The 13543-nt window shown below is 36.8% G+C and overlaps 1 protein-coding gene across 1 annotated transcript in view; it reads left to right on the top strand.

Moving 5' to 3' along the window:
- The first annotated feature begins 1328 nt into the window (after positions 1-1328).
- cplx2l (complexin 2, like) overlaps positions 1329-13543 on the top strand; it is a 29043-nt gene continuing 16828 nt past the window's right edge. The window contains exons 1-2 of the mRNA XM_047364377.1: positions 1329-1508; positions 2805-2890. Coding sequence (XP_047220333.1) covers positions 2860-2890 — 31 coding nt within the window. The 5' untranslated portion in view covers positions 1329-1508; positions 2805-2859. The remainder of the gene's footprint in view (positions 1509-2804; positions 2891-13543) is intronic.

Here is a 13543-nt window from a genome sequence, read left to right on the forward strand (position 1 = left end):
TGCTCATTCTGTATTAACACTTTGAAATTAGTTATATATAACTTAGAAACCATTCTAGAAAAACGTATTCCTTATCTATAAAGATTTGCTTTCTTTAAATATTAGTCATTATTATACTAGCTCTTGACATGGCTCTCTACAAATTCCTACTCCGAGTTGTGAGACTCTGTCTTTTTACCCACAAGCAGATTTTTATTGCATTGACATAGAAAAGGCGACATTGGCCGCAGTCTAAACAAGTTGAAATTATAAAGGAAAAGGCAAAAATAGCATTAAATAGCATTAAAATAACCTTTCAATTGGTGGTTTAACAGGCCTAACACTTGAAATATGCTGCCACAAAACTACAAGTAAATGTCTCTGATGTTAATCAACAATTGTATAAATTTAAACTGGCATTGTTATTGATCTTTAGATGTATTTTTTGTTGTCCTGATTTAAGTGCTGGGTGTATTTCATTCACTTTGGGACCAATGAAAATTGACATTCTCTTCCATAAGATAAATGAAAAAAGATTTATGTAATCTTAAATTAAGCTATTGACATCATTTATCTTGAATAATAGGGAATGCAGCATTTAAATATCTGCTTAGTGCTTTCTGGGCTCTTTTGTTGTTTTCTTCATCATATTCCCAGATGTCACCACAAAAGGGGCAACCTAAGCACTTGCAAGGTTAGATTAACTTATTTTAGAGCTGCAAGTTTAGAATTAGAGTCAAGGTCAAGTGATAAATTTGTTATGTGTCCTTGATGTCACAGCGGTGATAAGTGGGGTGGGGAACAGGTAAGCAGGTGGATGTGTTATTCAGGTCGACGAGACCACTGTGTGCAAACACAGAGAGAAACAGAGGTAAGAACTGGGGTCATTCAGTCCTTGTAATATCCTGTCAATCTATCAAATGATGCTCTGTATTCTAAAGAATACAGAGAGGCATCAGAAAGCTGTATAAATGAAAAATAAGAAAAAGTTAATGTGAGATAGCTTTCCACTGCCATGGCATATTCTCTCATATTCAATCACAATATGTTATGGGACAGTTAAGAGGAAAGTACATCAGTCTGAAGTCTGCCTGAGGAGGAATTAACAAAAATATTTCAGCATTTTAAAGTAAAAATCATATGCATTCATGAATAAAATAAAGTATCATTTGACAAAGAAGGCACTATTTATATTAAGATACTCATGATTGCTGTTGGAGTTAAAGTAAGCTAAAGAGGTAGGGTATATCATCTATGTAACTCCCCCTCCCCTTTCTTCTTTTAGTGCATGTTCTCCCCCTCGTCCTGCAGGAATAGACTCTCCCCATCCTCCCCATCCTCCTTCTTCTCCTCCTCCGCTGCAGCCTGACTCTGACACAGCCAGCATGACTGCAAACTGAGAGCTGCTCACACAAAGAGGGGCACGTTGCTTCATTTTAGACGCATAAATTGTGTGTTTTATTTCTTCCCAGCGAGGGGAGGAAGGAAGACGGCTGATTAAGAGTGCAAAGGAGGAGCATCAAAAGCAGGTAAATAATAATTGGGATGTTTGATGATGGGACGGGACGGTGGTAGGTTTATGCACCTCTCACCAGAAGATGCTTATGCTTGCAGATCCTTCCTTTTATGTAACTTATATTTTGTCATGCTAGATTTTGACTATTATATGTGGTAATAGTATGAAATAAAGTGAGTGTGGATGCTGTGCCAACAACACTTAGTTACAACCAGTCAGCTTCATGTGAAGAGAAACTAAGGGTCCTGCTGCAGATGACGATGCAGTGGGGAGAAATTAGGAGACAACTGAAAGACGCTCAACTGCTGCATGATGACTTTGAGCGAATGGATGCAGGAAGTTTAAGATGCATCTTCCTGTACTGTAGTGTCAAGGGTATGCAGGAGAATGCAGCAGAAATGCATGCATTACATCTAAATTATAGAAAGAGTAAAACTCTGGAAGATTTAAATAAATAAGATGTTTTAATCTCTGTTAAACTCATCAGATATATGTTGTATAATTTTAACTAACATGAGTTTTACATCCCACAGGCATAATGTTCAATGTTGTGAAAATACGCTAATTTATATGTATGATTATGAAAAATAATGTTTTAAAAAGTCTTACATCAAGATTAGGATGGCATAAATCATATTGTCTTTTTTTATTGATTTTATTTTTTATAATACATTAGACAATAAATCATATTGTCTGGTGTAAACTGTCACATGGAGATGCTAAAGTGAAGGAAGCAAAGCCAACCCCCCCACCCCCAACACACACACACACACACACACACACACACACACACACACACACACACATACACACACACACACACAGGCTTTTTCAGGCTTGTGGATACATAAAACAGCCTCCTCCAGCTCAGTGTGACCCTGTCTTTGTTTCACCTTCTCCTCCTCATCTCTGGGAGTCATTTGTATGAGGATGAATTGCAGGAAGTCAGACAGTGTCAGCATAAATCCTTTCAAGATAGAGTGAGGTTGTAAATCGAGGGCGCAGGTGTCTCATCTAAACTTAGTGTTGTTCTAGAAGGTACAGATGCATTAACCCAGTTTAGTCTTTTGGTGCCTAAAGTAAATACAATTTTGAGGTTGTTGATGGAAAGTTATTGCACACCAGGAATAAAACTCATTTGGGTGTTTGTTTTCTTAAATATTTATGTATGGTATTCTTCATTTTTCTGCATTGAATCATTCCCTCATTCCTCATCCTCCCCTTCTTCAATGCCACCCGTCCCATTTAAACTCTTGTAATGCTGAAATGTGTGCAGTGACAGATCCTGTATTCTGTCCCCTGGCTCCAGGTCGGTCCCTGATAACGTCGCTGGCTGAGGGAGGAGAACACAGAACTGCTTCATCATGAATTTTGTAATGAAAGCTGCGCTAGGAGGTGAGTTGTCTGCCTGGCGTGAGGCTGATTTAACAGCACTGCAGTGCTAAGGATTTAAAGGGACGCCGTCAAGCAGCACTTGGTGGGTGGTTGTGGTGGGACACTGGACTGTTTTACATCCTGCTTTAAACTAATGACTTCACACACACAGAGTAATGTCACCCTGTTTGCAAAGTCCTTGAAAACAAGAAAGAAAAGAGGGAAAATTTAGTTTTTTCTTTTAAATCCTTCAAGTACTGTCCTCTTTGATGTTATCTTGGATAATATTTGCCTCTAATTAGTCCTAAGAATAGCTCTGTAACTGAACCACCTTGTCAGCTTTAGCTTCGAGGCAAAGGGCAGGAAAGTGGCACCGGTGGTTTAAATGCAGGGATCTCAGATTTTGTTCTGTCGTGCGTGCTGTCGAGCCGTTGCTCTTTAGGATGCAGCAGTTAGCCAGTTACAGTTGAATGGTGGGGCTGATGCACAGCCTTGTCACCTCATTGGGATGCAGGGGATGCAATCACCGCCTTGCTCTGCACAAGCTGGTGTGCCTTGCAGCTGCACTGTGAATTCCTAAATCAACTGCACTGAGTTGAAAGAAGGTTTTACTCCGCAGAAGTCAGGGCTGTGGTCTGCCTGCAGACTAAAGGGCTAGATTTTAGAATGTGGGTGGGTTTGCTTGTTGTGTACACAATCCAGCCTTATGCTGGACAGATATCTCATACCGCAAAAGGACGTATGCACCTGTTCTTGACAGTATTTGTTTAGATATAGATTTTAATAGGTAAAACAAAGCAGCAAGATAAGGAAAACTTTGTAACTAAAAGCAGTATTTGATTGTCAACACCTATCCTCTGCATGATGAAACCTTTTTTAGATTTTGTAGTGCAAAACCTGTGGTTATTCTCCAATTTAGATTTATTGTCCTCATTCAACAGAATGTCAGCAAAACTACTGACTCAGCATAATGGTTGGGTTATAAATCATTAAAGCTCTATGACAGTGGAGAGACAGTCAGATAAGGAAGCAAACCAATCAGCCAGATAATTAATCCAGAAATTTATTGATCTGCTGCTCAGATCCTGTCATTAAATGTTTGTAAAAGTCCACACTGCATTTTTAAGCATTGCTTTACATTGTAATTTGACCATTTCTGCTTTATACACAAGCCATTCCCTTGATTCATCAATCCCATGCATATATCACTCACTGCTGTTCCTATCAGCTATCTAACAAAGGCAAAATATTACCATATTTTCACTTCTATGGTAATATAATGTGTTGAACTACACTTGTTCCTATGTTTAGTCAAACTCTTTGATAATACTACATCCTAGGTGCACTTGATCCAGTTACTATGTCACATTACATTCTTTGGGTTGCTTTAAATGTGCTTGAGTAAAATCTACAGTTTGGGTTTATTTTATAAACTACCGGCATTTATTCTACAAAAAATAATGAATTTTTTTAAGTGTTAAAAATAGCATTAATTTTTAGCACGGAAAATGTTTAATGTTTTGTTATTTATGTTTTAGAGATCTGAATTTGATATTTTCTGGAATAATAAATGTGTTTTGGCAGAGTTTCCACCAGTTTTGCACATTGCCATTGAGTTCAGGTGATGACCTAATTAGTACCTATTTAAGTGGAATGAGGTCTGCTCCCGTGGAATCAAACTGAAACTGGAATGCTATGGCTGTCATGCATGCAGAGATACAGATTGTTTTGCTTTTGTAATTTGTAAATTGTTTTTGTCCCATAGTTGTACAGTATATCACAAATTTACAAGTCTAAAAGATGACCAAAACAAAAACAAACAAAACAGAAAACCGTTAACACACACCTACAGTCATTGTAACAAGAGAATACACTACCTTTGACTGATGATGTTTGAAGTGCTGTAAATGTATTCTTGGGGTGAGAGAATTTAAGTGCACCCTTTCATCAAACATTTTGACAGGTGGGCGGGACTTCCGGTGAGGGCGGGACTTCCGGTGGGGGCCATGTGGTTGCCATGTGGGCAGGGGGGGGTGTGTCCAAGGGGCGTAACAGTGGATGTTGATTGGTTGTCGTCATTAGGGGCGATACCTTAAATGAGTCAATTAAAACACAGGGGTGTGTTTAAGGGTGTTACGGGGAAGGCCTTAAATGAGCCAATTAAAACACACAGGGGTGTGTTTAAGGGTGTTATTAATAATCTGTATGTTTTTTCAGGCGTTAATACATCTAAAAAACAAAACAAACAAAAAAAAGACATGCATCCTTTTATATTTTTAAAGGTATAATCAACTTAATGTTGACCTATCACATGAAATCCTAATAAAGGAACTGTGTAACCTGACAGAATTGTAAGTTAATTTTGCTTTACAGCAGGACCTATTTGTTGAATATATGAGCCAGTCTAAATCCGTTCAAAATAGAAAAGACCTAAAAAAGTAAATAAATAAAAAAAAATTGTGCTTCACTACATCGATGGAACGAGAAAAACCTTCAGCTTCTGCGTCAACATACTGGAAAAGCAGCTGAAATAGGTAAGACGAATATCAGATTAACAGAAAAAAAAAGAACATCAGTATACTGTTTCCAAGTTACAAATTGACTAGCAATGATGTGTTTGTTTTTGAATCATGAGAGACTCCATTTTAGGAAAAAGGAATGATAATTTTAGTTACCTGTAGCTTTTCTAAAAAACATTTTACTTTTTCATCTTAGAGTTACAGGGGGTTACAACTGTTAGGGGCGATGTCAGGAAAGGGGCAGTTACGTCTGTTTCTTAGATAACATATCACCTTTGAACTCAAGAAGGGTTTTGGTCTTAAAAACATAGGCAGCTGAAATAGGTAAGACGAATATCAGATTAACAGAAAAAAAAAAGAACATCAGTATACTGTTTCCAAGTTACAAATTGACTAGCAATGATGTGTTTGTTTTTGAATCATGAGAGACTCCATTTTAGGAAAAAGGAATGATAATTTTAGTTACCTGTAGCTTTTCTAAAACATTTTACTTTTTCATCTTAGAGTTACAGGGTTACAGTTAATTCTATATCCAACTGTTAGGGGCGATGTCAGGAAGGGGCAGTTACGTCTGTTTCTTAGATAACATATCACCTTTGAACTCAAGAAGGGTTTTGGTCTTAAAAACATAGTCTTTGCAGTTGAGATAACACTGTCATGTTCTGGTATAAATACTGTGTGTAAATGTTGGGGCTCTGTTTCATTGGTTAACCTCAGTGTCAGGGTCTTCAAATGCTGAATGTCTTTGAACCATAACACTTGTTACATTGAAAAATACCAGTACTGACAAGAAAAAATGTCGGTAAATATTTCAGGAAACCCGGAAATTGTGGCTTCTTCTTATCCGGTGTGTCTTCAGGGGAAATGATGATAATTGACGGGGGGGTATTCAAAGAATCTGTCGTAATTTCTGTGTTAAAAGAAAGTTCAGTTGTTGCGAGTTTTTCTTGTTTGGAAATAATTCGCCTTCTTAATTTGGACTGTGGATTCCAGCCGCTGAACCCTCCAACTTGATCATTCGGGTTTACCTCTCTCATCAAATCTATAAATTGAAACATTGTCAAGGGTTAACTATAATATATATATATATATATATATATATATTTTATTGCATTTAACATTTACTTACCATAATCTGATTGTGTCAAGATGAAATCATCAAGGTCATCAGCGGTGGGTTCTATGACAAAGAAACAAATATATATATATATATATATATATATATATATATAAACAATATATATAAACAAAATTTGAGAACATTCACATGCATTTAATGATACTTACTTACGTTTTAAGATGTCATTGTGCTTTTGTGAATTATCAGAAGAAGAAGCCACAATTTCCGGGTTTCCTGAAATATTTACCGACATTTTTTCTTGTCAGTACTGGTATTTTTCAATGTAACAAGTGTTATGGTTCAAAAACATTCAGCATTTGAAGACCCTGACACTGAGGTTAACCAATGAAACAGAGCCCCAACATTTACACACAGTATTTATACCAGAACATGACAGTGTTATCTCAACTGCAAAGACTATGTTTTTAAGACCAAAACCCTTCTTGAGTTCAAAGGTGATATGTTATCTAAGAAACAGACGTAACTGCCCCTTCCTGACATCGCCCCTAACAGTTGGATATAGAATTAACTGTAACCCTGTAACTCTAAGATGAAAAAGTAAAATGTTTTAGAAAAGCTACAGGTAACTAAAATTATCATTCCTTTTTCCTAAAATGGAGTCTCTCATGATTCAAAAACAAACACATCATTGCTAGTCAATTTGTAACTTGGAAACAGTATACTGATGTTCTTTTTTTTTTCTGTTAATCTGATATTCGTCTTACCTATTTCAGCTGCCTATGTTTTTAAGACCAAAACCCTTCTTGAGTTCAAAGGTGATATGTTATCTAAGAAACAGACGTAACTGCCCCTTTCCTGACATCGCCCCTAACAGTTGTAACCCCCTGTAACTCTAAGATGAAAAAGTAAAATGTTTTTTAGAAAAGCTACAGGTAACTAAAATTATCATTCCTTTTTTCCTAAAATGGAGTCTCTCATGATTCTAAAACAAACACATCATTGCTAGTCAATTTGTAACTTGGAAACAGTATACTGATGTTCTTTTTTTTTTCTGTTAATCTGATATTCGTCTTACCTATTTCAGCTGCTTTTCCAGTATGTTGACGCAGAAGCTGAAGGTTTTTCTCGTTCCATCGATGTAGTGAAGCACAATTTTTTTTTATTTATTTACTTTTTTAGGTCTTTTCTATTTTGAACGGATTTAGACTGGCTCATATATTCAACAAATAGGTCCTGCTGTAAAGCAAAATTAACTTACAATTCTGTCAGGTTACACAGTTCCTTTATTAGGATTTCATGTGATAGGTCAACATTAAGTTGATTATACCTTTAAAAATATAAAAGGATGCATGTCTTTTTTTTGTTTGTTTTGTTTTTTAGATGTATTAACGCCTGAAAAAACATACAGATTATTAATAACACCCTTAAACACACCCCTGTGTGTTTTAATTGGCTCATTTAAGGCCTTCCCCGTAACACCCTTAAACACACCCCTGTGTTTTAATTGACTCATTTAAGGTATCGCCCCTAATGACGACAACCAATCAACATCCACTGTTACGCCCCTTGGACACACCCCCCCTGCCCACATGGCAACCACATGGCCCCCACCGGAAGTCCCGCCCTCACCGGAAGTCCCGCCCACCTGTCAAAATGTTTGATGAAAGGGTGCACTTAAATTCTCTGGGGTGTACTTGATTCCAGTAGAGCTGCTCATTACACCGAACTGGAGTTGTCATCACATCAAAGGACTGCTGTATGCAATACTTGGACATCATATTTTAAGTGACATGGATTCACACTGTGTATGCCAAAATTAAATTTTATCACTAGTGCTGAAACAATTAATCTGATTAATTGTGGCTAATCGACTATTGAAATATTTGTCAACTAATTTAGTAATTGAATAATTGTTAACTGGAGTATACAGACTCTACAACATGCCATTTGCTGAAAGAACAACCCACTCAGAATAGTAATTTTACCAAAACTGTAGAAACAATTACAAATATTTAGCATTTAAGATGTAAAAATCTTCTTTGTCTGTAAATATGCACTATCCAGAATTTCTCAGGTGGCATGGCTTTAGCTTCACGTGGTTCAAATTTCTGTTAGGAACCTCTTTCTTATTTCTTTTCTGTTTTTGCACTGAATAACAAAAGTTTAACTTGGCACTTAAGTACACTACAAAGCCTCTTTTTATCTGGATAACATTATGCTTTTTGATGTAAAAAAAATCTCTTAGAAAAGTCAGAATGCAGTATGCAAGTGGACGCTTTATGCAATATGTGGTCTGTGACTATTTTCAGTATGGAGTAAGCTAGCACTCCACTGGTCGACCAGAAAGGGATGACCTTTGACATGTTGATGTTAGAACTTTTTGTTTTAACTGCAGAAACATCCTTTGCTACACATGTTCATGTGTACACTAAAGACATGCTATGTCATTGTATTTGCAATACAAAAATGATTGTTGTTTTTAAAAAAAGAAAGCAAATTATTTGTGTACGACATTTTCTCTGCCATGTGTTTCAATTACTCAAAAAAAAGCTTAAGCAGTTAAATAAAAAATCTGCAGATTGTGCCAGTTTTTTATCCGATTATTCGATTAATCATAAGAATAATAAATAGAAAGCTCGATTACTAAGATAATCTTTAGCTGCAGCCCTATTATTCACTGGGATAGTCTCTAACTGGCAACCACACCTGGCAACCACATCTGGCAACCACATCTGCCTTTCTGGTCAGAAAAGTAGCTATTTTGTAGTGTTTAAAGCAAAAAAGATTATATATATATATATATATATATATATATAGGTTTTGCCATATTCAGTCCATTTCTCTGTGTTCGTTATTGTTAGTAGTTGTTTCCATATTAGTTCGTTACTTTGAGTTTATTTTGTTAGTTCATTCTTGTCTTCCGTTCTTTCTACATTTAGAGTTATTCCTGGAAAATTTCTATTAGATGTTTCCCACAGGGTTTCTTTGTATCCCCGTTCTGCTCTTTCAAGGTTAGTTAGACTCCCTCAGCTTCCCTGCTTTCCTTCTGCCTATGATGCTCCATGTTATCCCCTGATTACACACACCTGCATTGTATATCATCCTCCACACTTCCCTCAGTATATAAGCTCCTAAAATTTCCCTGTTCACTGCTGGGTTTTTACATTGCCTCTGTTGACTGCATGTTCTGCGTTGCTTTCCTTGCCTGTTTACCCTATGCTGGTCCAATATCCTGTTTCCTTTATGTCAATGTTGTAAGTCATGTTTATTTAATGATTAAATAAACAAGACTTATTACTTCATCTCTCTCCCTCTGGTTCTGCCTGCATTTGGGTCGTTCCAAAAATAAACAGGACAGAACTTGATTACTCCACAACAACATATAGTACAACTGTAAAGAAACAACAGAACAAACATAAGAAGGAGCAGACTGTATTTCCATTTAAAATAACTATGACTTTGTGGTAGGCAGATGGATTTACTTGTCATGGTCAAAACATGGATTGCCTTGCTTATTTTAGGGAGTTCATAGTTCCATGAAAATCCAAATTGGTTCTCAGGATGATGGTCAACAAGCACAAAAACAGCAATACATTTAACCAAGAGAGCTGGCTTGAATTGTTCTTTCATTTTCCCTTTTTCTTTAAGACTTTTAGAAGCCATTTCCTTAGATTTAGACACCATACATACTGGGTTTGGGTTAGGAAAATATACACAGTTTAGGGAATTTAACTATACCCTTTTCACCCTAGCTTCTAAATTAACAGGAATTTCCTCCTATCACAATGACATTTGCTAAGACAATGGTTTGAAATATTATTTTTGCCCAATAACCTTGAAAGATGAGAAACAACATAAATCAGGCTGCATTTTACAGGACATATTTTTTTACTTTTATAAGTCAGATTCTCATTGCAAAAGTCCTGTGTTAGTTTTTAACCAATTTAGTTTCAACTCTGCCTTCGTGACAGAGAGAATGCTTCCAGTGCATTAAGTAACCGTCCAAGGCTGCTCTAGTTACAGATATGGGGAGGAAGACAGACCGTAGTTGAACTGAAATGACTCAGCAGGGTTATAATTTGGTACTCGTTTGGCTTGCTTGGCTTGGCCCTGAGCTGCTGCAGCAGTCACGGCTGAAGATTGTATGTCACCTGATGCCCAAACAGAGTTTTACTTGCAAGCTTTTTGCTAAAAAGAGGAGCTAATGACGCAAAACATTTTGGATAACAGAAAAATCCTACTTTGTGTTGCCCTCTCCGGAAAAAACTGAAATAACAACTACTGCAACAACTTTTGTAAAAGCTAAGATTAACCTTTACCAACATAGTAAAGATGCTTCCATAAAACCTTATTTTTTCCCAGGCAGCAATTTATTAGCCTCCTCTAAAAAGGCAGAGCAGACCATTGGAGCGTTTGACACATTTTAATCAGTGTTGGGTTGATGTTTGGAAGGCATTAAACAGGCTCACACACAGCTTTCACTGAGGACCTTAAAAATTATTGTTAAAGAAAACTTTCCTCTTCCAGAGTGCTTAAGGGCTGACTCTGGACTCCTACAATCTGAATTTATGTTGACAGATTGGAACACTGTTGTAAAAAAGACATGTTCACTGAGCTTCAAGGTCTGGAGTTCAAACTTTGGAGGCCTCAAGCAGCAGGAGCAGAAGTCACAATATGACTGTCTTATCAGAAATATCAAGAACGCAGCATTCCTATGCAATACTAATATTATTTGATGGTTGTATTATATCCTAGGAGCTCAGATGAAACCCTGTTATTTATGGCTGTTCCAAAACAAACCTAGACAGATTTCACTGGTTGGAGGCTGTTCTCAAACTCAAGGTCTACCGAGACACGCATTTATAAAATATGAATGTCTTCACTTTAATTGCCCAGGAAAAAATTAAGAGTCATTTCAAAAGTTCACTGAGTTTTAAACTAGCAGAAAAATATAATGCACTTTAAGGAACCCAATGCACCCAATGAACAGGCCCAATGAAGCTATTTGGGATCAAAGATCCCAAAGATCAAAGATCCCAAATAACGGGTGTTAATTTGCGTGTACTATAAATAAATTGCACATGCAATAAGTGGGCGTGTTGCATGCGATTATCAAAGATTGCGCTTGCGATGGATAACAGGTGCAGACCGCCCTTTTTAAATGAGGAAATTGCGTGTGCTACTGGTTGGACCCAGAGGAAACAATACAAACAATACAAAAACATATTCTTACCTATTTAGCATCAAATTTTGCCATGTTGCAACCACAACCATCAACTGATATAATTGGGATTTTATATTTGCAAAATAATACATAAATGTGAAGTGGACGGAAAACGATGAGTACATTTTAAATAAACAAAAAATCTAAAAAGTTTAATATGAACATGGGCTCAGTCCCCTCTGCTCTGATACCCATCAATTAAATTAACTAGCAAATTGGCTTCAGAAGTCATCTTATTAGTGAACAGAGTCGACCTATCTGTAATGTAATGTCAGTATAAATAGAGCTTCATGAAAACCAACGAACACACTGGACAGGTCATGGGTAAAATTTAGAAGAATTTTAAAGCTGAATGTATTTTTCACACATTTCCTGAGCTCTGAACATCTCACAGAGCTCTGTTCAATCCATCACCTGAAAATGGAAAGAGTATGGCAAAAGTTTGAAATGACCAAGACATGGTAAGCCCCCGTAAACTTACAGGCCAGACAAGGTGAGCATTAATCCAAGAAGATGTCTCCAGAAGAGTTGATGCACAAGCAAAACTCTCTGTGTCAGAACACTAAATAAAATGAAACATGCTGTGATGTTTTATATGGGGATTTGTCAGTAATGCACTACAATCATTTTGTTTTAAACCATATTGAGTTATCACAGTCTGTCTTATAAGAATTTCCTCTAATATTTAATCTGACATTAAATATGTTTTCTCATTCTATAGTTTAATACATAGCAAGTAATGAATGACACTATCGTCAGCTTTTGTAATTAATTTGTAATTTATTTCCAACATTGGTTGCTCCAGTTTTAAACCCTTTAGTACTAAAGAGGGAGGCACAACTATGTGAAGCTCTTTCAGGCGAAATGAAACAAGAGACACCCTGAGATACTCCTTCCTCTCATTATTCGCTGAAAGTGGAGATAATCACATTAAACGGCCCTGTAACGTGATTGGCTGATGGATCAGATCTTCAGTATATGAGGGGTAATCTGACACACACACACACATGCACACAGATCCTCTGCTGTGATACTTTTAATGTCCAAGAAAAACAAAAACCCAATTTGTAAAGTTTCTTTAGGCTCCTTGTTAAATGTTTCTTTATTTTAAAGTTATTTGTGAACTGAGCATAAAAGCATTCTTTCTGACAACTGATCATCACAAAATATTTCTGATGCAGAAGTTTATTTTTACTTTCCATCATTGATATCCTATTAGGTTGGGAGTAGCTGAACAATGCACATACAAGACAAATGGAAATTATGACAAACAATAAAAATAATTAAATTCAGTTTTATTTATATAGCGCCAATTCACAACACATGTCGTCTCAAGGCACTTCACAAAAGTCAGGTACATACATTCCAATTAATCCTAACCATTGAACAGTGCAGTCAGATTCAGTTATTTATTCAAATTGGATAGAACGTTTTTCTATCTAAGGAAACCCAGCAGATTGCATCCAGTCAGAGATTTGTAGCATTCACTCCTCCTGGATGAGCATGTAGAGACAGTGGAGAGTCACTGGCGTTGACTTTGCAGCAATCCCTCATACTGAGCATGCATGTAGCGACAGTGGAGAGGAAAAACTCCCTTTTAACAGGAAGAAACCTCCAGCAGAACCAGGCTCAGTGTGAGTGGCCATCTGCCACAAACGACTAGGGGTTAGAGAGAACAGAGCAGAGACATAAAGAGAACAAAGAAGCACTGATCCAGGAGTCCTTTCTATGGGAAGGAAAAGTAAATGTTAATCCTTTAGTTGTTTTATCTAGAAAGAAAGAACAGATAAACTTTGAGCCAGTTTTCAAGGATAGAGTCTGAAATAGAGCACATACAGTTAGTCACACTA

Source organism: Girardinichthys multiradiatus, chromosome 5 (assembly GCF_021462225.1).
Source record: "Girardinichthys multiradiatus isolate DD_20200921_A chromosome 5, DD_fGirMul_XY1, whole genome shotgun sequence".
Lineage (NCBI taxonomy): Eukaryota > Metazoa > Chordata > Actinopteri > Cyprinodontiformes > Goodeidae > Girardinichthys > Girardinichthys multiradiatus.